Genomic DNA, 25,321 nt, shown 5'->3' with positions numbered 1-25,321 from the left:
GCCTTTTGGTTTCCTTGGCCAGGTTTTCGATATCACTGTCTCTGCCTGGCCACCAGACCGAGCTCTTTGCAAGCCTTTCAATCTTAGAAATTCCTGGGGGTGGCCATTGTACAATTCTTGCAGTATTGGTCATTGGTCTGGATGTGGGACAACCATCCGGGTTCCCCACAAGATGATGCCACCTTCTGTACTCAACTCCTGATATTTCGAGAGATGTCGGGCAAGATTTTATGGCCTCGTTCGTCCCAAAACCCGAAAGTCCCGGGCGAGATCAACAAACCTTTCCATGCTCTGCCCCTCGCCCGCTCCGATTCCAGTGCGGGAAGGCCAGTAAAATTCCGGCCAAGGTTTCAAATCCTTTGCAGGACATCTTTGTGGTCCACCACTTAGGACGAAGTGACGTAGTTTCGCCAACGTAGGTCCATGGCTGGATTTGCTTGGCAGATATTGGCAGAGTGTCCCATGAAGTCATGACGACTTTATCCATATTCGGAGGAGCAGCAGTTGGCACAAGCATCCATGCTGTTGACGCGTCTCCCTGGACGATGTTCTGAGGTATAGTCCTAGGCACCTCATAGCAGCGCCAACACTGGATCCAGGCACCTCATAGCAGCGCCAACACTGGATCCAGGCACCTCATAGCAGCGCCAACACTGGATCCAGGCACCTCATAGCAGCACCAACACTGGATCCAGGCACCTCATAGCAGCGCCAACACTGGATCCAGGCACCTCATAGCAGCGCCAACACTGGATCCAGGCACCTCATAGCAGCGCCAACACTGGATCCAGGCACCTCATAGCAGCGCCAACACTGGATCCAGGCACCTCATAGCAGCGCCAACGCTGGATCCAGGCTGATGTGATGGGAGGAATCACCTTGAAGAGGCCCAGCAGAGGTTTGCGGTTGGTTACTATGGTGAAATGCCGACCATAGATGCACTGGTGGAACTTTATTACCGCGAACACCATGGCCAAACGTTTTTCGATCTGGACATACTTCCTCTCTACATCCACCAGATGTCTACGCGATTGGACATTCTGTCCCATCATCCCAATGGTGTGACAATACCCCTCCTATCCTATAGGGGGAGGCATCACAGGTTACAATGAGTGGTCTCAGGGGGACATGATGGGCTAGTATATTTGTTGATAGCAACTGTTGTATGTCGTTTGCAAAGTCTTTCTCTTGTGGCATTTGGCACCACCATTTCTGATTTTTTTGGAACCGTACTCAGAGTCAACAAGTTCGGTATGAATTTTCCACGATAATTTATGGGACCGAGGAAAGCCTTCAACTCCGTTGTGTTTCTTGGAGTGGGAGCCCCTTCCTTGGCCTTCACCTTCGACAGGGTGTAATCCATCCTTGTCAACTCTGTACCTGAGCTATGTCACCTCATTCACCTGGGACACACATCTTTCCCTTTTTAATCGGACGCCAGCATCAGAAAAAAGCCGTAAGACTTCCTCCGAATGTTCCTTTACAGGAGCGCCTGGGATTAAATCATCATCCAGAGAGACCACCCCCCTGGACACCCCTTGAAGGATGTTCTCCATCACCCTTTGAAAAATGGCACAAGCCATAGACAGCCCATAGTGCAAACGAGAATACTCCTCCAGTCCTTTGTGAGTATTTATGGTGACGTACTTCCTGAATGATTCCTCAAACTCCAGATGGAGATAGGCGTGGCTCATGTCAAGTCACCCAAGAGCCACCTTCATGTACAAGTCTTCCACATGTGGCCACGGTTATCTGTCTAAGTGGGAGGCTCTGTTGACTGTCAATTTATAATCCCCACAGAGACGGACTGAATTGTCAGGTTTCAGAACTGGGACTACCGGCGTGGCCCATTCAGCAAATTGCACTGGGCGTACAACGCCAAGTTCCTCTAGACATTCCAATTTGGCCTCTACTTTGGCGCATGGGGCATAGGGGACCGGTCGTGCCTTGAAGTATTTACGTCAGGCCTCTGGGTAGATCTTGGCCTTGGCACCTCTAATCTTTCTGAGGCCTTCTGGAACATTTCCCGATGCCTTTGTATAAATTGCCAGCGCCCATTTTAAAGATCTGTTGACAACCCAGACGGATGTTCTGTCGCCAGCCCCTTCCCAAAAGGCTGGGCCCTGCTCCTTGCACCACCAATAGGGGGAGTCGGACTGTCTATCACCCTTGTGTAACTGGGGTTCCAGTGGTCCCAACAATACGTAAAGGCTCCCCAGTGTAGGTGGTCAGTCTAACCTTGGTGTCCCACAGGCTTAAAGGCAAGATGTCCAATCGGAATAGCCTAAAGGTTTGCTCCGCAATAATAGATACAGCACCCCCTGTGTCTACTTCCATGTCTAGAGGAGGCCATTCACCTGGCGTGTAATCTGGATTGGGGCCACTTTGGGTGCGGTAACGCAATTTAGTTGCATCAAATCCTCATTCTCGGGCTGGTTTATTTGTAAACTCTGTCCTGAGATAGCCTCACCCTTTGGCCTGTGTTTTGCCTGTTTCGGTAGCCTTGTTTGGGGTGGACCCAATGACTACAAGTGCAGCACGGATATGTTTGCTCCTCATTGGATTGTGGAGAGATTTCCCTTCCGGTTCTGGAATCCCGCAGCCTCCGAGTCCAATCGCTCTTTCTTGGCAGCAAACGGGAGACGCGAGCGTTTCCTGCTGGGGACTTGGTTTTGCAGTATGGGAGTCACCCAAGGCTGAGGACGGCACCATCTATGGACCCCTGAAGCTCCTGGGCCCCTTTTCCGTGTATTCCTGGGACTCCTATGGCTCTCTTGAGGTCGAGGGTTGGTTCAGTCAGTGGCTTCCTTTGGGTCGCAGTATTATTCATTCCACAGACTAACCGATCCCTGAACATTTCCCGGAGTGCTGACTCCTGCTCACAATGTTCCACCGCAGTCTCATCAGGAATTGAGTGGCTGGTTCCCCAGGGAGTCTTGTTGCCCTGTTAAATCTGGAGCGTTGCGGTATAACAGACGGTTTTGGGTCCGTTACCACATGTAACAACTCGTGAAAAGATTTTGAATCCAGGGCTGCCCGGGCCCCACAAATGGTCAGGAGAATGACGTTCTGCCGGACACTTCTATCCCGTTTTCCCGGAAGAAATCTCTCATTCTTTTGGTGTACTGAGACCAGTCCTCCACACCCGCATCGTAAGGCTCCAGTTTCCCAATCAGTGACATTTCCAATATCTCTCCCTCAATGTCTAATCGGGGTCATTAAAGGGCAAAGCTGCCCCAACATTTCCTTGTTCCTCATCGCCAATGTAATAATTCACTTTTCACGCTGTAATAAACAATGTTCCTTTCCAGTCGGGGATGGGGAATCACTGATTGATCTCCCCGTGGGGCTCGTTCGATACGAGTTCCCCTGGTAACAGGCAGTGGCCCACCCAACTGGAAGGGAACATCCTTTATTACAGCATACACAGAGAATCCATCACCATGGTGTACACACACCAGCCCCTGCCTGGGACTACACTTCAGCAGGCCCAGTCCTGGGCCTGCCTTATTAAAAGCTCAGGCATTTGGGTTCCAGCTGGGCAGGCCACTGCCTGTTACCAGGGGAACTCCACTCATGGGGAGATCAATCAGTGATTCCCCATGGGCCTCGTGGGGGGGGGGGTTAGTTATCACACCCACAATTCTGTCTTGGCCTGGAATTCACATTTGCCTCTGTGCTGTTCATTGTCCTCAGTTGACAGGCCGCAATTACCTCAAAGGAAGCTCCAGTTCCACTCGGAACACTCCCCGGACTGGTCTCCGATCCCGGGCAGCAGCAGAAATTTCCCCATTTCCTCCACTTGGACATTCGATCTCTCGCTGTGCAGCACTCTGGGAGCAAGGCCAGGCAGGCACTCACTGCTCAGTCACAGGGCTCCGGTCTCATGACTCCTGACAACAGGGCCCTTGTCAGGAGACCGAGAGCTCTGAAAACACAACCAGCAGCAAGCCCGGCCTCTCCCGGAGCTGGGAACAGGACAGCAAAGTTTGGGAATGTCGCAGATCGCCTGCGGGAGTCCTTGGCCAGGTCGACAAGGTAAGAGGCTGTGAGTGGGGAGAGGGTGATTCAGGATGTGGAGAAGGTGGGAGGGCAAAGGGGAAGGAACGGGGGTGCGGGGAAGGAGCTGGGATCACGGTTTGGAGCAAGGGTATTCAGCAATGGAACAGCCGGAGAAGGAACTCAGCAGAGTGGAGCAAAACTCCAGGGGGAGGAGCCATTGACAAAGAGGGGTGGGGCTAGACTCTTGAAGGGGAGGGGCTAATGAGAATGGGGTGGAGCTACAGCCCAGAGAAGGAGGTGCTAAACCTCACAGGGTGGGGCTTTTTCTGTTGCCCAGGGAGGTGGGGGGGTGGGGGTTGGAGCCATTCCTCAGTGAGGGGGGGGAAGTCCTAAGGGGGAGGGACTGAAGCACAGAAAGGGGGAGGGGTCACAGGCAGGGAAGGAGGGGCTATTTAGCAAGACGGTGCAGGTGGAACACAGCGAGGGCAAAAGGGAGGCCCCACAGCCGTAGGGTGAATGAGAAGCCTGAGGGAGGGGCTGGAGGAAAAGGGGAGGGGCTGGAGGAAAAGGGGAGGGGCTGGATCCAAGGCAAAGGGGCTGGAGGAAAAGGGGGGGTGAGAGGAAAAAGGGAGGGGCTGTAGGAAAGGGAAGGGGCTGGAGGGAAGGGGAGGAGCTGGGATGAAGGGGAGGAGCTGGGATAAAGGGGAGGAGCTGGGATGAAAGGGAGGAGCTGGAGAAGAGGCAGAGTGACTGGTGTAAGGGGGGCTGGGGTAAAAGTGGAGGGGCGGGGCAAAAGAAGACCGGCTTGAGAAAAAGAGGAGGGGCTAGAGCAGAGGGGGTGGAGTTAAAGCCCAGTGGAGCTATGGCCTTGCGTTAGACGCCAGTGGGTGGAAGTGGGACAGAGTCCAGTGAGGGGTCTGCCCTCTCCACTCCCCCTGCCCACTCCCCCTGCCCACTCCCCCTGCCCACTCCCCTGCCCTCTCCCCCTGCCCACTCCCCCTGCCCACTCCCCCTGCCCTGCCCACTCCTCATGTCCACTCCCCCTGCCCACTCCCCCTGCCCAATTCCCCTGCCCACTCCCCCTGCCCTGCCCCTGCCCACTCCCCCTGCCCACTCCCCCTGCCCACTCCCCTGCCCTCTCCCCCTGCCCTGCCCACTCCCCCACCCACTCCCCCTGCCCTGCCCACTCCCCCTGCCCACTCCCCCTGTCCACTCCCCCTGCCCACTCCCCTGCCCTCTCCACCTGCCCACTCCCCCTGCCCACTCCCCCTGCCCTGCCCACTCCCCATGCCCACTCCCCCTGCCCACTCCCCCAGCCCACTCCCCCTGCCCACTCTCCCTGCCCAATTCCCCTGCCCACTCCCCCTGCCCAGCCCATTCACCCTGCCCACTCCCCCTGAACATCCCTCACCACCCCAACTAGCAACTGGTCAAGACATGCAGTGCCCTCAAACCCATTCAACAATAAGACATAGGAGCAGAATTAGGCCACTCGGCCCATCGAGTCTGCTCCGCCATTCAATCATGGCTGAAATTTTTCTCATCCCCATTCTCCTGCCTTTTCCCCATAACCCCTGATCCCCTTATTAATCAAGAACCTATCTATCTCTGTCTTAAAGACACTCAATGACCTGGCCTCCACAGCCTTCTGCGGCAAAGAGTTCCACAGATTCACCACTCCCTGGCTGAAGAAATTCCTCCTCATCTCTGTTTTAAAGGATCGTCCCTTTAGCCTGAGGTTGTGCCTCTGGTTCTAGTTTTTCCTACTAGTGGAAACATCCTCTCCACATCCACTCTATCCAGGCCTCACAGTATTCTGTAAGTTTCAATAAGATCCCCCCCTCATCCTTCTAAACTCCAACGAGTACAGACCCAGAGTCCTCAACTGTTCCTCATACGACAACCCCCCGGGTTGTCCTCGACACGGCCCCGGTGGTGACATCTACGACCCGAGGAACCCCCTCCCCCTCCCGCAGTGAGAGAGAGCCACAGGCAAGATCTTTACCTCTTTATATCCAGGGTGACGGTGTGTGAGACCTGTTGAAAATAAATCACAAACTCAGTATTCCCGAAACTGAGCACAGACGTTAGTCACTCACAGAGAACCAGGAAAAGCACAATTCAGAGCGGAAAAATTCCTACCCATCCCCCAACATCTGGAGAAATCATACAGTACAGAAAGAGGCCATTTGGCCCATCGAGTCTGCACCGACCACAATCCCACCCAGGCCCTACCCCCATATCCCACCCACTAATCCCTCTAACCTACACATCTCAGGACTCTAAGGGGCAATTTTAGCATGGCCAATCAACCTAACCCGCACATCTTTGGACTGTGGGAGGAAACCGGAGCACCCGGAGGAAACCCACGCAGACACGGGGAGAAAGTGCAAACTCCACACGGACAGTGACCCAAGCCGGGAATCGAACCCAGGCCCCTGGAGCTGTAAAGCAGCAGTGCTAACCACCGTGCTACTGTGCCGCCCCACAGATGGGGGAGGGGAGGGGGGGGGGCAATTACAACAACTTGCATTTATATAGCCCCTTTAACGTAACGAAATGTCCCCCAGCCAATTCACAGGAATATGACATTGAGTCGCACAAAGAGGATAGACGTCAGCTTTAAAAGGCAGAGAGAGAGAGACAGGAGGCGGATTTATGGAGGGAATTCCAGAGCCTGGGATCCAGGCAGCTGAAGATCAGGTATACACAGAAGGGCGGGATTGAAAGGGGCACAGAGAGCTCAGATTCCAGTAGGACGGGAGCGGGTGGCAGAGATCAAGAACAGTGTGGCCACAGGGGGATTTAAAAATCAGGATGGTCATTTTTAACTTGGGGTGCTGCTCAAGTGGGAGAAATTGCAGCTCAGGGGGTGATAGGGGAACGGGATGGAACGGTGTGAGTTACGAGGCAGGCAGCGGGGTTTTGGATAGTCTCGATTTGCAGGCGTTCTCGGGGGGCAATTAGGGAATGGGTATTAACTCTCCCAGAGCATTAACACCCGATCCCAGCTCCTGGGGATGGCAGGACTGACTTGGGGAGAGATTGAGGATACAGGGCCTGTATTCATTGGAGATTAGAAGAATGAAAGGTAGCTATATCGAGACTATCGGATTCTCAGGGGGCTTAAAGTTCAAGTTAAAGTTTATTTATTAGTGTCACAAGTAGGCTTACATTAACACTGCAATGAAATTACTGTGAAAATCCCCTAGTCGCCACACTCCAGCGCCCGTTCGGGTAACACTGAGGGAGAATTTAGCACGGCCAACCCACCTAACCAGCACGTCTTTCAGACTGTGGGAGGAAACCGGAGCACCCGGAGGAAACCCATGCCGACACGGGGAAAACGTGCAGACTTTGCACAGACGGTGACCCAAGCTGGGAATCGAACCCGGGACCCTGGCGCTGTGAGGCAGCAGTGCTAACCACTGCGCCACCGATGCTGAGAGGTTGTTTCCTCTTGTGGGAAAGACTAGGACCCGTTGGAGACAGACATGAGGAGGAATTTCTTCTCTCGGAGGGTGGTGAATCTGTGAGATTCTTTATGCAGAGGGATGTAGAGGCTGGGTCGTTAACTTTGTTCAAGGCTGAGATAGACAGATTATTAATCAGTAAGTGAATCGAGGGGATAAGGTGGGAAAGTGGAGTTGAGGATTATTTAGGTGGCACGGTGGCACAGTGGTTAGCACTGCTGCCTCACAGCGCCAGGGACCTGGGTTCAATTCCTGGCTTGGGTCACTGCCTGTGCGGAGTCTGCGCGTTCTCCCCGTGTCTGCGTGGGTTTCCTCCGGGTGCTCCGGTTTCCTCCCACGTTCCAAAGATGTGCGGGTTAGGTGGATTGGCCGTGCTAAATTGCCCCTTAGTGTCAGAGGGATTAGCGGGGTAAATATGTGGGGTTAAGGGGATAGAGTCTGGGTGGGATTGTTGTCAGTGCAGACTCGATGGGCCGAATGGCCTCCTTCTGCGCTGTAGGGATTCTATATCTGGTCAGTCATGGGGAGGGATTTTCCGGCCGCGTTCCCTCCAAAACCGGATAACCCACCCGAGGTCAACTGACCTTTCCAAGGTCCGACCCCCGCCTGCGACGATTCCCGTGGAGGGCAGGAGGGGAAAACTCCCTCCATGAGCTAATTGAATGGCAGAGCAGACTCGATGGGCCGAATGGCCTGCTCCTGCTGCTACGTCTTATGGTCTAAGTTCTGGAAGCTGTACCCTGCCCATCTCCCTCTCCCCACACCCCGTCCCCCTCCCCCCCCCCGTCCCCCCCCCCCCCCCGCCACAGGGATCAGCATTTGCGTTGCTACATTATTCCTGTAGGGACACTACACAGAACCATGGCTAACAGCAAGTGAGGGAATTCGGCAAAGCTTTTGCAGCAAATTGCTGAGCTCCGCACTGCTGGGGTCACCTCGCTGAAGCACTTGACCTTTGAACCGCCCCTGAAAGGGCCTCTCCCAAGAGGCTTTGTTTTAATCGGTCGAATCTCAGCACGAAACCACGTGACAACTGAAGTCTTTCCATTCCTTTTGCAGAAGGACTCCAAGGATGGCCCTTTAAAGTTGAAGTGCCAATACATACATCCTGCAGAAAGAGGCATTTGCCATGGCAACGCTTTTGTAGTTACCATGGCGACCTCCCTCGCTCTGCACTGCAAGATGTTTCTCATTCCAGAACACCCCCCCCCCCGCCTCCCTCGAGCTCAGGGATAATTATCTGTGTTTTGTGGTCATTTAGGCCGGAGATGGGGAGTGATGGCCGTCAGTTAGTCAGAGACTGGGGTCAAACCACAGCAGTGTCTGGTGGCCCCCAGGCTTCAGGCAGACACAGGCAGTCCCACCAGCATTCACTGCAAAGGCCCCACCCATGTCAGCTAACAGCCCTGCCAATCGAGGGCGGAGGAGGAGGAGTTGGAATTTCCTGCCTCTCTGGCCCCTTCGTCCACTCCCCACCCACCCCCCCCCCCCCCGCCCCCACCATTCCGCCCCACCCCTCAGGAGACCCAGCAACTGGCCAACAAGACCCTACTGCATTGGATAGTGAGAGAATGTTTCCCCCTCATGGGAGACAGGGGGGACGGTGGGAGGGAGGCGCACAGTTTCAAGATAAGGAGTCTCCCGTTAAACAGGAATTTCTTCTCTCGGAGGGGAGAGTCTCGATGTAGTAGATTCAGTAGAGGCTGGGTCACCGGGGAGGGTTGTGGGGTTGCGGGGGGGGGGTTTCAGGGAGGAGAGTGGGGGGGGCTGAGTTAGATTTCTGGTCGATGAGCGAGTGAAGGATTATGGGTATGGGGTGTCAGGCAGGAAAATGGAGTTTGGGCCATGGTCAGATTGGTATGTCCACTCCGAATCTTACTAACCTTTACAGATGCACCATAGAAAGCATTCTTTCTGGTTGTATCACAGCTTGGTATGGCTCCTGCTCTGCCCAAGACCGCAAGGAACTACAAAAGGTCGTGAATGTAGCCCAATCCATCACACAAACCAGCCTCCCATCCATTGACTCCGTCTACACTTCCCGCCGCCTCGGAAAAGCAGTCAGTAAAATTAAGGACCCCACGCACCCCGGACATTCTCTCTTCCACCTTCTTCCGTCAGGAAAAAGATACAAAAGTCTGAGGTCACGTACCAACCGACTCAAGAACAGCTTCTTCCCTGCTGCTGTCAGACTTTTGAATGGACTTACCTTGCATTAAGTTGATCTTTCTCCACACCCTAGCTATGAGTGTAACACTACATTCTGCACTCTCTCCTTTCCTTCTCTATGAATGGTATGCTTTGTCTGCATAGCGCACAAGAAACAATACTTTTCACTGTGTGTTAATACATGTGACAATAATAAATCAAATCAAAAATCAAAACATCAGACCTGAAGGGCTGAATGGCCTCCTCCTGCCCCTATTTTTCACGATCCCATTACCTCAAAATGCCAAAAGCCCACATCGAAAGGCTATAGCCACGCACCACGCAACAGTACAGCACAGGATCAGGCCCTTCGGCCCACCAAGCCTGTGCCAACACGTGACGCCTTTCTAAACTAAAGACCTTTTGCCTCTATGTGGTCCGTATCCCTCTATTCGCTGCCTCTTCATGTATCTGTCAAGATGTCTCTTAAACGTTGCTATTGTATCTGCTTCTACCACCTCCTCTGGCAGCGCATTCCAGGCACTCACCACCCTCTGTGTAAAAATCTGCTTCTAACATCTCTAAACTTTCCTCCTTTTACCTTAGATCCATGTCTCCTAATCATTGACATTTCTACCCTGAGAAAAAGACTCTATCTATTCTATCCATGCCTCTCATAATATTGTAGACTTCTATCAAGTCGCCCCTCATCCTCCGACATTCAAGTGCAAACAAAGCAAGATTGTCCAATCTCTCCTCATAGTTAATACCCTCCAAACCAGGCAGCATCCTGGCAAACCGTTTTTGTACCCTCTCCAAAGCCTCAATATCTTTCTGGTGATGTGGCGACCAGAACTGTACACAATATTCCAAATGTGGCCCAACTAAAGTTCTCTGCAGCTGCAACATGACTTGCCAATTTTTGTACTCTATGCCCTGACCGAAGAAGGCAAGCACCCCTCGAGGACTGGGCCAAGTCACCCTTGGTGGAGCCTGAGGCCTACATGGAAAAAACATGGAGGAGGCTGGGACTGGTCGAGGCTTTGGGTTCTGATCTCTGCATCTCAGGCAGGATATGTTGGCCTTGGAAGAGGCAACATTCGCTGTAATGACCCCAGGACTAATCTACAAGGACAGATTGCATCGACTAGGCTTGTATTTGACCCGGTACAGAACATTGAGGGAGTGGTGGTACAGTGGTATTGTCACCAGACCAGAGGCCCAGACCAATGCTCTGGAGGACCCAGGTTCCAATTCCACCATTGCAATTCAATAAACATCTGGAATTAAAAGGCTAATGACGACCATGAAACCATTGTCGATTGTCATAAAATTTACAGATGCACCACAGAAAGCATCCTTTCTGGTTGTATCACAGCTTGGTATGGGGCTCCTGCTCTGCCCAAGACCGCAAGGAACTACAAAAGGTCGTGAATGTAGCCCAATCCATCACGCAAACCAGCCTCCCATCCATTGATCTGTCTACACTTCCCGCTGCCTCGGCAAAGCAGCCAGCATAATCAAGGGCCCCACGCACCCCGGACATTCTCTCTTCCACCTTCTTCCTTCGGGAAAAAGATACAAAAGTCTGAGGTCACGTACCAACCGACTCAAGAACAGCTTCTTCCCTGCTGCTGTCAGACTTTTGAATGGACCTACCTCGCACTAAGTTGATCTTTCTCTACACCCTAGCTATGACTGTAACACTACATTCTGCACTCTCTCGTTTCCTTCTCTATGAACGGTATGCTTTGTCTGTATAGCGCGCAAGAAACAATACTTTTCACTGTATACTAATAATGTAATAATAATAAATCAAATCAAATAAATAAAAACCCATCTGGTTCACTAATGTCCCTTTAGGGAAGGAAATCTGCCGTCCTTACCCGGTCTGGCCTACATGTGACTCCAGAGCCACAGCAATGTGGTGACTCTTAACTGCCCTCTGAAATGGCCGAGCGATCCGCGCAGTTCAAGGGGCAGTTAGGGATGGGCAATAAACACTGGCCCAGCACAAAAGAATAAAATAAAATGAGGGGTGATCCGATTGGGGTGTTTAAGATGATTAAAGGATTTGATGGGATGGAGAGAGAGGGAGACTACGGACGGGAGCCTCCGGCCACACTCGCCCTAAAACCGGAAAATCCCGCCCGAAGTCAACAGGCCTCTGCATGGCCCGACCCCGCCCCCCCCATCCCCACCCCACCGCCCCCATCCCCACCCCCACCCCCGCCCACATCCCCACCCCCGCTACAATTCTCATGGTGGGCGGGATGGGTAAGTTCCAACTAATACTGCTACTCCCCCACCTCTTTTGGCCCCTCCTCTGTCTCGCCTAAAACACTTGTACTCCGGAATATTCAGCTGCCAGTCCTGTCCCTCTTTCAACCAAGTCTCTGTCACCGCAACCACATCCAAATTCCTCGTGAGCATTAAGGCCCTAAGTTCGTCTGTCTTACCTGCTACGCTCCTTGCATTGAAGTATCAGCACTCCAGACCCCCAGGCCCAGTGAGGTCATCCTCCCCCAGAGTGCTCTTCTTCTTTGCCAGCCTTGTCCCAGCCCCAAGCTCGTCCCCAGCCTCTACACTTGTAGACCTAATATTTTGATCCCCACCCCCCTGCCATACTAGTTTAAACCCCCCCGAACTGCACTAGCAAAACTCCCAGCCAGGATATTCGTGCCCTTCCAACTTAGTTGTGACCCGTCCTTCTTGTACAGGTGCCATCCTCTCCTGAAAACTTCCCATTGATCTAGGAAAATGAAGCCCTCCCTCCTGGACCAGTCCTTTAGCCAAGCATTCAATTGTACTAACTCCCTATTCTTAGCCTCACTGGCACGAGGCATTGGGAGCAGCCCAGAGATGGCCACCCTGGAGGCCCTACTTTTTAGTCTATTTCCCAACTCCCTGAATTGCTCTCGTAGGATCCCCCTGCTCTTCCTATCTACGTCATTTGCACCAATGTGTACAATGACATCCGTTTCTTTATCTTCCCTTTTAAGATGCCAGGCAAGATGGTGGAGGCGGACACACTGGGAACGTTTAAGATTTATCTAGATAGCCATATGTACGGAGTGGGAATGGAGGGATACAAAAGAATGGTCTAGTTTGGACCAGGGAGCGGCACGGGCTTGGAGGGCCGAAGGGCCTGTTCCTGTGCTGTATTGTTCTTTGTTCTTGTTCTATCTCTCTGGTTTGGGGGTAGGGTGTGAATCCAGTGGGGGGAGGGGAGGGGGGCTGTTGTCAGGAGGTCTGCCTCACACGAAGGGAAGTGGAAATCCGGAACTTTCTCCCCCCTCCAAAAACAAAAGCTGGGGGTCCATTGAAAATCTCAATATGGCATTAGGGGGAAGCCGGGAATCATCAAGGTTTACAGCATGGAAACAGGCCCTTCAGCCCAACTTGTCCATGCCGCCCTTTTTTTTAAACCCCTAAGCTAATCTCAATTGCCCGCATTTGGCCCATATCCCTCTATACCCATCTTACCCATGTAACTATCTAAATGATTTTTTAAAAGACAAAATTGTACCCGCCTCTACTACCTCTGGCAGCTTGTTCCAGACACTCACCACCCTCTGTGTGAAAAAATTCCCCTCTGGACCTTTTTGTATCTCTCCCCTCTCACCTTAAACCTGTGCCCTCTAGTTTTAGACTCCCCTACCTTTGGGAAAAGATACTGACTATCTGGCTGATCTATGCCCCTCATTATTTTATAGACCTCTATAAGGTCATCCCTCAGCCTCCTATGCTCCAGAGAAAAAAGTCCCAGTCTATCCAGCCTCTCCTTGTAACTCAAACCATCAAGTCCCGGTAGCATCCTAGTAAATCTCTTCGGCACTCTTTCTAGTTTAATAATATCCTTTCTATAATAGGGTGACCAGAACTGTACACAGTATTCCAATTGTGGCCTTACCGATGCCTTGTACAACTTCAACAAGATGTCCCAACTCCTGTATTCAATATTCTGACCGATGAAACCAAGCATGCCGAATGCCTTCTTCACCACTCTGTCCACCTGTGACTCCACTTTCAAGGAGCTATGAACCTGTACCCCAAGATCTCTTTGTTCTGTAACATGGAGTTAGGATGCCAGAAGTTACACAGGGCCCGAGGGGCTGAATGGCCTCCTGCTGTTCCCTGCGGTGCCTCCTTGCCCTGCATTGGCCAGTTTATCAGCTGACCCTAATGTGCTCAGCTGGAGGTTGACTGGGTCCTAGCCCCCTCAGCGCTCTACAACCCCAAACAGCAAAATGAACAGACTCCAGCCAGCTTAGAACTCACCACACGAAAACTCCTCCTCACAACAGTCTCACCAATGCCTTCTATAGTGGCAACTATAGTGGTGAGGCCGCTCCTGGAGTATTGCGCACAGTTTTGGTCCCCGTGTTTGAGGAAAGATGCAGTGGCATCGGAGGCAGTTCAGAGGAGGTTCACTAGATTGATTCCAGAGATGAGGGGTTTGTCGTATGAAGAGAGATTGAACAGTTTAGGCCTAAACTCTCTGGAATTGAGAAGAATGAAGGGAGATCAAATTGAGGTTTACAAGATGATAAAAGGTATGGATAAAGTAGACGTGGAGCGGATGCTTCCTCTTGTGGGGCATTCTAGGATGAGAGGTCACAGTCTTAGGATAAGGGGCAGCAAATTTAAAACAGAGTTGAGGAGAAACCACTTCTCCCAAAGGGTTGTGAATCTGTGGAATTCGCTGTCCCAAAGTGCGGTGGATGCTGGGACAGTGAGTAAATTTAAGGAGGAGTTGGACAGATTTTTAATTGGGAATGGGTTGGAGGGTTATGGAGAGAAGGCAGGAAAATGGGGATGAGGAGCATATCAGCCATGATCGAATGGCGGAGCGGACTCGATGGACCGAATGGCCTAATTCTGCTCCTATGAACTTATGAACTTCAATTTGATAATGAGCTCCGATTAGCTCCCTTCCCCCTCACACACATACGCACTCACACTCACGCACTCACACTCACACACGCACTCACACTCACGCACTCACACTCACGCACTCACACACACTCACTCACGCACTCACACTCACTCACGCACTCACACTCACTCACGCACTCACACTCACTCACGCACTCACACTCACACACACACACTCACTCACACACACTCACACTCACTCACGCCCTCACACTCACTCACGCACTCACACTCACGCACTCACACTCACTCACGCACACTCACTCACGCACTCACGCACTCACACTCACACACTCTCTCACACACTCACACTCTCACATTCACACACACACATGCTCACACTCACACACGCACAAACATGCACACACACGCACACTCACACACACACTCACACTCTCACACACACACGCACAAACATGCACACACACGCACACTCTCACACACACACTCACTCTCACACACACACACTCACACGCACACTCACACACTCACGCACACTCACGCACTCACGCACACACACTCACACTGTCATACACACACACACTCTCACATGCACACGCTCACACACTGACTCACACACATGCACTGACTCACACACACGCACTCACACACACACACTCATACACACACACACACAGACACACACACACACACTCACACACTGTCACACACACACTCACATACACACTGTCACACACACATACACACTCTCACACACACATTCACACACTCACATTTACACACTCACATTCACACACACACTCTCACACACACTCTCACACGCACACGGTCACACACACACACACACACTGACTCACACACATGCACTGACACACACACGCACTCACACACACACACACACGCACTCACACACACACACACGCACACACACACATGCACTCACACACACACACACGCACAGACACACACACACACTCACACAGGCACACACAGACACACACTCACACTCACATACACTCACACACACATGCACTGACACACACACTGACACACATGCACACACGCACTCACACACGCATGCACTCACACACACACACACACACACTCACAGAGGCACACACACACACACACACACACACACACATGCACTCACACTCACACACACTCAATCACACACACACACAGGCAGGTAGACACTCAGACAAACAGGCACACACACCTGCACACAGACACGCAAACACATGGACACACACACAGGCACATGAACCACAGGGGCACAGACACTTACAGGCACACACATACACAGAGACACACAGACACGCAGACACTTACAACCACACAGATAAACACACTGTCAGACGCATAGCCATAGAGAGACACACACAAACACATGTCCACAGACACACAAAAATACACACACACACATGGACACACACAAACACAATTCCAGGGGGTGGGAGAGTGGGAATCAGGAGCAGCAATGTGATGTGTTTCAGACCAACCCTGGGCTGAGGGCAGAGATCCCAGAGCCTGGCCTGTTTCTGCAAAACTGGTCCTTGCTGCACTCAGATCCCCAAAGACCAACCTGCCCTTGACACCAAAGGGTTAACAACTTGCCAGCCAGTGCTGCCAGTGTATAGCCAGTGCTGCCAGTGTCTACCCAGTGTTTACCCAGTGCTGCCAGTGTGTATCTGGGAGCTGGCCCAGCCCCTGTGTCGGTCCGGGAAGGTGCAGGGGGAGAGGGGCTGGGAAATTCGATGCGGTCTCTGCATAGCTCACCTAAGCGGCTCAGAGTGTCTGCGGCAGCCTGTCTCAGAGTCTTCATTCCGCAGTCGCTGGCTGGCTGGAGCGGTCCCTGGCTCCAAAATATAGCGGAGCATCCCAGCTCGCCGGTATCCCTGTGTCAGTGCAGAGACTGGGCCAGCACTGCCTCTCTCTCTGTCTGTCTCTGAGTGTCTGAGAGCAATAAATATCCACATGACTCAATCCGGCTATCCACTAAACCAGCACACAGAGAGAGACTCCAGCACACACACACTCATCCCAGCACAGAGAGAGAGAGAGACCCCAGCACACACACACTAATCCCAGCACAGACCCCAGCACACACACACTCATCCCAGCACAGAGAGAGAGAGGGACCCCAGCACACACACACACTCATCCCAGCACAGAGAGAGAGAGACCCCAGCACACACACACACTCATCCCAGCACAGACCCCAGCACACACACACACTCATCCCAACACACACACACTAATCCCAGCACAGAGAGACCCCAGCACAGAGAGACCTCAGCACACACACACACACACTCATCCCAGCACAGAGCCCAGCACACACACACTAATCCCAGCACACACACTAATCCCAGTGTGCACACAATAATCCCAGCACACAGACAATAATCCCAACACACACACACTCATCCCAGCACACACACATTAATCCCAGCACACACACACTAATCTCAGCACACACACATTAATCCCAGCACACACACACTAATTCCAGCTGACACACACTCATCCCAGCACATACACATTAAACCCAGCACACACACACTAATCCCAGATCACATATGCTAATCCCAGCATGCACACACTCATCCAGCACACACACACTAATCCCAGCACACACACTAATCCCAGCACACACACACTAATCCCAGCAAACACACACTCATCCGGCACACACACTCTAATCCCAGTACACACAAACTAATCCCAGCACACACACTAATCCCAGCACACACACACTAATCCCAGCACACACAAACTCATCCCAGCACATGCACGAACATCAACACAGATGCACTAATCCTGCATGATTATCTTCAGTGACTGGTTTACAAGGACAACCCAGGTCTCGTTGCATACTCCATTATCTTAATTTCTAACCAATCAGATAATCTGCCCACCTGTTTTTTTCTTCCAAAGTGGATAACCGTTCATTTATCCACATGAAACTGCACCTGCCATGCATTTACCCACTCACTCAACTTATCTCAATCACACTGAAGCATCTCTGCATCCTCCTCACAGCTCACCCTCCCACCCAGATTTGTGTCATCTGTAAATTTGGAGATATTACATATAGTTCCCTCATCCAAATCATTGATATATGAATAGTGAATAGCCGGAGTCCCCAGCACTGATCCCTGCGGTCCCCAACAGTCACGGCCTGACACTTGGAAAAAGACCCATCTATTCCTACTTTTTGGGTAGAATTTCCCCATCCTGGGTGGGGGGGGGGGGGGGGGGGGAGGCGGGAGGCAGGCCCTGCAAAGGTTTGTTGACCTTGGGCAGGATTTTCCGATTTGAGAGCGGGTACAGCTGGAAAACCCCGCCCTTTGATTCCTGTCTGCCAATCAGTTTTCTATCCATCTCAATAAACTACCCCCAATCCCATGCGCTTTAATTTTACACGCTAATCTCTAATGAGGACGAGTTCTAATTGTAAAATGGTAAATGGTTGGAAGCTCTCAACCATAAATGGCAATCGTTACTCCATCAGGTTATCCATCAAGCACAGACCGCGAGGAACTACAAAAGGTCGTGAATGTAGCCCAATCCATCACGCAAACCAACCTCCCATCCACTGACTCTGTCTACACTTCCCGCTGCCTCGGAAAAGCAGCCAGCATAATTAAGGACCCACGCACCCCGGACATTCTCTCTTCCACCTTCGTCCGTCGGGAAAAAGATACAAAAGTTTGGGGTCACGTACCAACTGACTCAAGAACAGCTTCTTCCCTGCTGCCATCAGACTTTTGAATGGACCTACCTCACATTAAGTTGATCTTTCTCTACACCCTAGCTATGACTGTAACACTACATTCTGCACTCTCTCCTTTCCTTCTCTTTGAACGGTATGCTTTGTCTGTATAGCGCTAAACCTCCCCTCACCCCCAAGGCGTCCACCCTTGAGGGCTTCAACACATTAATCCGCTTTTTTATTCATTCGTGGGACATAAAGTTAAAGTTAGAAACGGTTAAAGTTTATTTATTAGCGTCACAAGTAAGGCTTACATTAACACAGCAATGAAGTTACCGTGAAAATCCCCGAGTCGCCACACTCCGGTGTCTGTTTGGGTACACTGAGGGAGAATTTAGCACGGCCAATGCACCTAACCAGCCTGTCTTTCAGACTGTGGGAGGAAACCGGAGCACCCGGAGGAAACCCACGCAGACACTGGGGGAACGTGCAGACTCCGCATAGACAGTGACCCAAGCTGGGAATCGAACCCGGGTCCCTGGCGCTGTGAAGCAGCAGTGCTAACCACTGTGTCACCGTGTCACCCTGGGCATCGTCGGCTGGCCAGCATTTATTGCCCATCTCTAATTGCAGAGGGCAGTTGAGAGTCAATTGCTGTGGCTCTGGAGTCACGTCAGCCAGACAGGGTAAGGACGGCAGATTTCCTTCCCTAAAGGACATTAGTGAACCAGATGGGTTTTTCCAACAATCGACAATGGGAGTGCAGAGAAGGTTCACCAGGTTGATACCGGAGATGAGGGGTTTGGATTATGAGGAGAGGCTGAGGAGATTGGGTTTGTACTCGTTGGAGTTTAGAAGGATGAGGGGGGATCTTATGGAGACTTATAAGATAATGCGGGGGCTGGATAGGGTGGAGGCGGAGAGATTCTTTCCACTTAGTAAGGAAGTTAAAACTAGAGGACACAGCCTCAAAATAAAGGGGGGTCGGTTTAAGACAGAGTTGAGGAGGAACTTCTTCTCCCAGAGGGTGGTGAATCTCTGGAATTCTCTGCCCACTGAGGTGGTGGAGGCGACCTCGCTGAATATGTTTAAAGCGCGGATGGATGGATTCCTGATCGGTAAGGGAATTAAGGGTTATGGGGATCAGGCGGGTAAGTGGTACTGATCCACGTCAGATCAGCCATGATCTTATTGAATGGCGGGGCAGGCTCGAGGGGCTAGATGGCCTACTCCTGCTCCTATTTCTTATGTTCTTATGTTTCATGGTCATCAGTAGATTCTTATTTCCAGATTTTTAAAAATTGAATTCAAATTCCACCATCTGCCGTGGCGGGATTCGAACCCAGGTCCCCAGAATATTCCTACACAAAGGAACATTGGAAACAGAGGCAGGAGGAGGCCATTTGGCCCTTCCAGCCTGCTGCACCATTTAATAGAAGTCATAGAATCCTACAGTGCAGAAGGAGGCCGTTCGGCCCATCGAGTCTGCACCAACCACAATTCCACCCAGGCCCTATCCCCATAAGCCCACACACTCTAATCCCTCTAACCCTCACATCCCGGGAAACTAAAGGGCAATTTAGCAATCCACGTAACCTGCACATCCTGAGGCTGTGGGAGGAAACCGGAGCACCCGGAGGAAACCCACGCAGACACGGGGAGAGTGTGCAGTGTCCGCACAGACCGTGAGACAGCAGTGCTAACAGCTGTACCACCGTGCCACCCATTCATAGGTAGCTAATGTCCAGCACAGGCACAATGGGCTGAAGGGCCTCTGTGCTATGAAACTCTAGGGGCCCGAAGTTATCATCAAGTTTCGCCTGTTTTTGGGCTCCAAAACTTGGTAAAGTCGTGTGTGAGGCAAGTAGCGCAATCCGCGCCCGCCTCCGCGCTGGTTTCCCCTTTACCAAGGGCCGAAAATGGCTGCGATCGGGACCGCGGCCAAAACGGGCGCGACGGCCATTTAAATGCGTTTGCATGCATTTAAATTGAATTAATGGGCTGGAGGCCCAAACCTACTCGCACTTCCCTCTTTACCACTGCATTCGCCCATTCAGATTCAGCGCAAAACAGACACGCTCGGCAAAGGTCCAATTCGGGCGCTCCAGCTTCTGAGAAAGTAAGGTCAGAGCTTCCAGCGGCTCTCTGACTCAGATCAGTGGTGGTGGGAGGGGAAGGGGGGTCAGGTGGCTCTCTGGTCGGGGGGGGTGAGGGCAGGGGGGGGTCCGCTGCCACTCTGCGTACGATCGGTGGGGGGGGGGGGGGCAAGGGGGGAGGGGGCCGTGATCGGTCTGGGTAGCAGGGGGGTGGGGGGATAAGGGGGTCAGTAATGTTGTGGGGGTGGGGAAATGTCTGCGGGGGCCAGAGAGTGAGGCATTATCTGGCTCGGGTGCGATGTGGCAGGGGAGCGTTATTCTTCTTTTTTCTGCGCACGCGCAGTTGGAGGCTCCGATTGGAGCTGCAGGATTTCGGGTGTGTTAAGCTCCACCCACAGGCTTGTGCAGCAAGATTCGGAATCGCTGATAATTTTTCAGGCAGGGTGTGTATGGGGGGCGTCCGAGAACGGGTCTAAAAGTCGGGTCTGAAACACTCCCAGTTTCAAGTCCACCCAGAACTTAGAATCAAGATGGTAAAATCAGGACTGTATTGACGGTTCCAACCCTACAAATATCTGTTACATTTCAGATTGAGGGGAGATCTAATAGAGGTGTACAAGATTATGAAGGGGATAGATAGGGTGAACGGTAGGAAGCTTTTTCCCAGGTCGGAGGTGACGATCACGAGGGGTCACGGGCTCAAGGTGAGAGGGGCGAAGTATAACTCAGATATCAGAGGGACGTTTTTTTACACAGAGGGTGGTGGGGGCCTGGAATGCGCTGCCAAGTAGGGTGGTGGAGGCAGGCACGCTGACATCGTTTAAGACTTACCTGGATAGTCACATGAGCAGCCTGGGAATGGAGGGATACAAACGATTGGTCTAGTTGGACCAAGGAGCGGCACAGGCTTGGAGGGCCGAAGGGCCTGTTTCCTGTGCTGTACTGTTCTTTCTTCTTTGTTCTTTATTGATGACAGAAGCACAGTAAATATTAATTATAATAATATTTCCCACATCGGGGAGAGAATAAGAAATTATTTTAAGTTTATTTTGTGTTTAACGGGAGCGGGTGTTTGGTGTTAGATATTTACCTCTCTTTGTCAGGGAACGCGATCGCATCAAATATTTCCTTGTATTCGTTCCAAATTAATTTTGTTACTGGAGCTTCATAAGGTTTAAACATTTTGAACCTCTGTAAATAGAAAGATTCACCACATTGGGTCAGAGGTCTGACGGATATTGCAGTCATTGTGTTCTAAACATGCTCAAAGTCAACTCTTATCAAATACATTCCCTTCATTGGAAGCCCAGGGTTTAGCTGCTGTGACAGCAGCTTTACTGGAACACAGCCCTGTCACTGCTACAAAGTCAGACGCCGGTATTTTACAGTCCCGCCCACCACGGGAATCGGAGGGGGCGAGGGGCGGACCATGGAAAGGCCCATTAACCTCGGGCGGGATTTTCCAGTCTCGAGTTGAACGAAGGCCGTAAACTCCAGCCCAGAGTGTCACCTCCCCAAGATCTGGGCAGCGTCTCGCTGGTCAACAGGCGCCTTTTGTCTTCGCTGGATTCTAGGGGTGGGATTTTAGCACCGATTTACGCCCATTTTCTCGAGGGGGGGGTGCCCCTTGGGCAGTGCCACCCTGGCACTTTGGCAATTCCAGCCTGGCATCTGGGCAGCGTCAGGAGGCGGGGCCTGTGTTGGGCAGTAGCAGGAGGTGGGGCCGATGGGTGGGTGGGGCCAATGTGGGCAGGGTCTGTGGGGAGGGGCCAATGTGGGCAGGGTCTGTGGTGGGAGGGGGCCCAATGCCACTCAGCATGCGATTGGTGGGGGAGGGCAGCGGGGGCTGCATTTTGGGCCCCGTTGCCAGGGGGGGTGGGGGTGGGGAGGGTTGCTAGTTGAGGCTGCCTGCAGTAGCAGGGGCCTGACAGCTCGCTCTCTGTCCGACAGACCCCTGCTACTGCTAATGCGCATGTGCAGCATCAGCGGTCTGCACATGCGCAATACCTCCCCCTGGAGGCTGCCTGGTGAATTAACCCCACCCACAGCCTCAGTAGCGAAGAAACGGTCTTGCCCTAAATTTTAAAGACCGAATGCTTAAGATTCAATGTGAAAATGCGCAAAAAAAGGATCTGGAACTCTCCCAGTTTCACGCCCGTCCGACTGGTAAAATCTCATAAAGTTCTGCTCTTGATGTGAGCCCCTGCTCTGAACCGTAATGACTGCTTTTCCGAAATGCACGGGAATTCTGTCCCATTCGACTGAATGGAAGGAAACTGGACATTGCACAGCAGCTGTTGAAGAGTCGCTGAAGTTATTGTTAAAACACAGCCCGTCATTTAAAAATCTCCCATCACTTTTACTCAGGTTGTGATTAAACAAAGTCCTGGAGGCATCATCACACGACTCACACGGGGAGAATGTGCAAACTCCACCCAAACAGTGACCCAAGCCGGGAATTGAACCCGGGTCCCTGGCGCTGTGAGGTAGCAGTGCTAACCACTGTGCCGCCGTACAATTAATTGCATGTTATACATTACGCTCCTTCACTTTTATACCACTGGGATACTGAGAGCGCTGTTCTGCCTGAATAAAAATCAGTTCATACCCTGAACATCCTGTGCAAGGCCCAGTTGGCAGCCATCTTGTCTCTGAGTCAGATGGTTCGAGGTGGGCTCCAGTCACTTTGTGCAAAGGTCTATCATTGGCGTTGCAGTTCCGTATTGCGGGAGTGCTGCACTGTTGGAGGTGCAGTCTTTCAGAAGAGATATCAAACTCAGGCCCACCCTTTTTGAATGATTACTCACCAGGCGAATACAATGTCCATTGGAGTTCATTTTGCACGTTCATGGATGGGATGAGGAGCCTGTTCACCTCTCCTCCAATGCTGAGAGTCCTATAGGGACACCAACATTGGAAATTCCCCCACTGCCGGGTAGGTGACCGGTGTTCCAATTCTGTTCTCCACTGTCTGTGCAGAGTCTGCACGTTCTCCCCGTGTCTGCGTGGGTTTCCTCCAAGTGATCCAGTTTCCTCCCACAGTCCAAAGATGTGGATTGGCCAGGCTAAATTGACCCTTAATGTCAGGGGGACTAGCTAGGGTAGGATGCATTGGGCTCTGGGGATAGGGCCTGGGTTTGATTGTGGTCGGTGCAGACAGGATGGGCTGAATGGCCTCCTTCTGTACTGTGAGACTCTCTGATTCTATGAACTAAGAATTGGGTGGAAGAACTCCCAGCTGGGAGTGTTTGATGTGGTCGAGAGGGGACAATTTATCCGGTGTCTAAGCCAAGACCAGTTGCCCATTTGGAACAGGATAAATGTCCACCCACACTGCAATAATTATTCACCAAACAGATTCATTTGCCAAGGGAATTTGAGGCCCCTTTGATGGGTGACGTCCCTGTTCTTTCATTCTTTTTCCAATCTTAAAAGGTAGCGTCAGTAATAGTTTTTATAGACTAAAGCCTGCGCCCTCTTGTGGACATTTGTCAAAGATCCAGTTGAAGGTTGTACTCTCACGGCCAATCCTGAGCTGGATTCTTTTTCAATTACAGTTTTCTGGGAAAGATCACCATCGAGATCCGCTCGTTAACCACATCGTTGATTGTGGGATCTTGCTGTGTACAATTTGGTTTCCACACAAGTGGCTATACACTTCACTGGCTCTGGAACGCTTGGGGATGTGCTGAGGTTGTGGAAGTTGCTATATAAATGCAAACCCTTCTTACCTCTTCGATAATCTGGGCTGGGTTCTCAGGGGAATCAGCATAACCACACAATTTGGGAAGTTTGTGGCAATACAAAGCCACACAGACTCTGGGTTTGAGAATCCTCGCCACCGCCTTTATAAACTTCTCCATATCAAACCAATGAACTGCCAGTCCTACAGTAACCAAGTCAACGGAACCGTCTGCAAACTCCAGCTCCTCCGCTTGTCCCAATCTGCCGAGTGAATCAACAAACACAGAAATACTGATTGTTAATGCACGAGGGGATATCACAGTAAACCTACTATCTGCATCCGAGATTACCATTTCCAGGTTATCATAGAATCCCCACAGTGAGAAGGAGGCCATTCAGCCCATCGAGTCTACACAGACAACAATCCCACCCAGGCTCTATCCCCGTAACCCCATGCATTTACTCTGCTAATCCCCCTGACACTATGGGGCAATTTAGCATGGCCAATCCACCTAACATACACATCTTTGGACACTAAGGGGCAATTTAGCATGGCCAATCCACCTAACCTACACATCTTTGGACACTAAGTGGCAATTTAGCATGGCCAATCCACCTAACCTACATATCTTGGGACACCAAGGGGCAATTTAACATGGCCAATCCACCTAACCTACACATCGTTGGACTGTGGGAGGAAACTGGAGCATTCGGAAGAAACCCACGCAGATACGGGGAGAACATGCAAACTCCACACAGACAGTGACCCTGGCCGGAATTGAACCCGGGTCCCTGGCGCTGTGAGGCAGCAGTGCTAACCACCGTGCCACCCTATCATCCACATAGATGACCCATAATCAAACCCAAATCCTTTCCCAATTTTGCTAATGAAACCTCCTTGTATCTCCTTCCGGGATTCACATTTCCTGTGATCACCCCGGTAGTTTTATTCAAATCCACCCAGAATTCCCACGGTTATGATCTTGATGAGTCTCGATCAGTCTGAATGGGATCAATCTTCCGGAACTAAAATCGATCATTCCCAACAAGGTGAACCGGGCTGTAGTCTTTGTAGTTGCTGCAAAATCCCGCGGTCGCTAGGGTTACCTGTAAGAGATGTTATCGGGTCCATCCATCTTCCTGGCTTCTTCGATCTGAGCTTCGCTCAAGTCTATTCCAACCACTTTGTCAAAGTGAGGAGCCAATCCCCTGGTGCCCTGGCCTGATCCACATCCAATGTCCACCGCCAGTGAGAACGGCTTCTCTTTCTGAGCAGAGACGGACATCTCGAGTCAAACACA

At 51.7% G+C, this 25,321-nt stretch overlaps 2 protein-coding genes across 2 annotated transcripts in view; both read right to left on the bottom strand.

The window, feature by feature from the left end:
- cdk15 (cyclin-dependent kinase 15) overlaps positions 1-472 on the bottom strand; it is a 34,586-nt gene extending 34,114 nt beyond the window's left edge. The window contains exon 1 of the mRNA XM_078227738.1: positions 281-472. Coding sequence (XP_078083864.1) covers positions 281-472 — 192 coding nt within the window. The remainder of the gene's footprint in view (positions 1-280) is intronic.
- A 2,214-nt stretch (positions 473-2,686) lies between these two features.
- On the bottom strand, positions 2,687-25,306 carry LOC144503429 (putative methyltransferase DDB_G0268948). Its single transcript, XM_078227736.1, has 5 exons — positions 25,128-25,306; positions 24,068-24,281; positions 21,427-21,527; positions 3,899-3,968; positions 2,687-2,944 (listed from the first exon to the last, which is right to left on the bottom strand). The coding sequence occupies exons 1-5, from the start codon at positions 25,304-25,306 to the stop codon at positions 2,687-2,689; spliced, it is 822 nt and encodes a 273-aa protein (XP_078083862.1).
- Positions 25,307-25,321: the final 15 nt, after the last annotated feature.

This window comes from Mustelus asterias, chromosome 14, assembly GCF_964213995.1.
Source record: "Mustelus asterias chromosome 14, sMusAst1.hap1.1, whole genome shotgun sequence".
In the NCBI taxonomy this organism is placed as follows: Eukaryota; Metazoa; Chordata; class Chondrichthyes; order Carcharhiniformes; family Triakidae; genus Mustelus; species Mustelus asterias.
The sequence above is the reverse complement of the archived record's forward strand: the minus strand, read 5'-3'. Positions and strand labels throughout refer to the sequence as shown.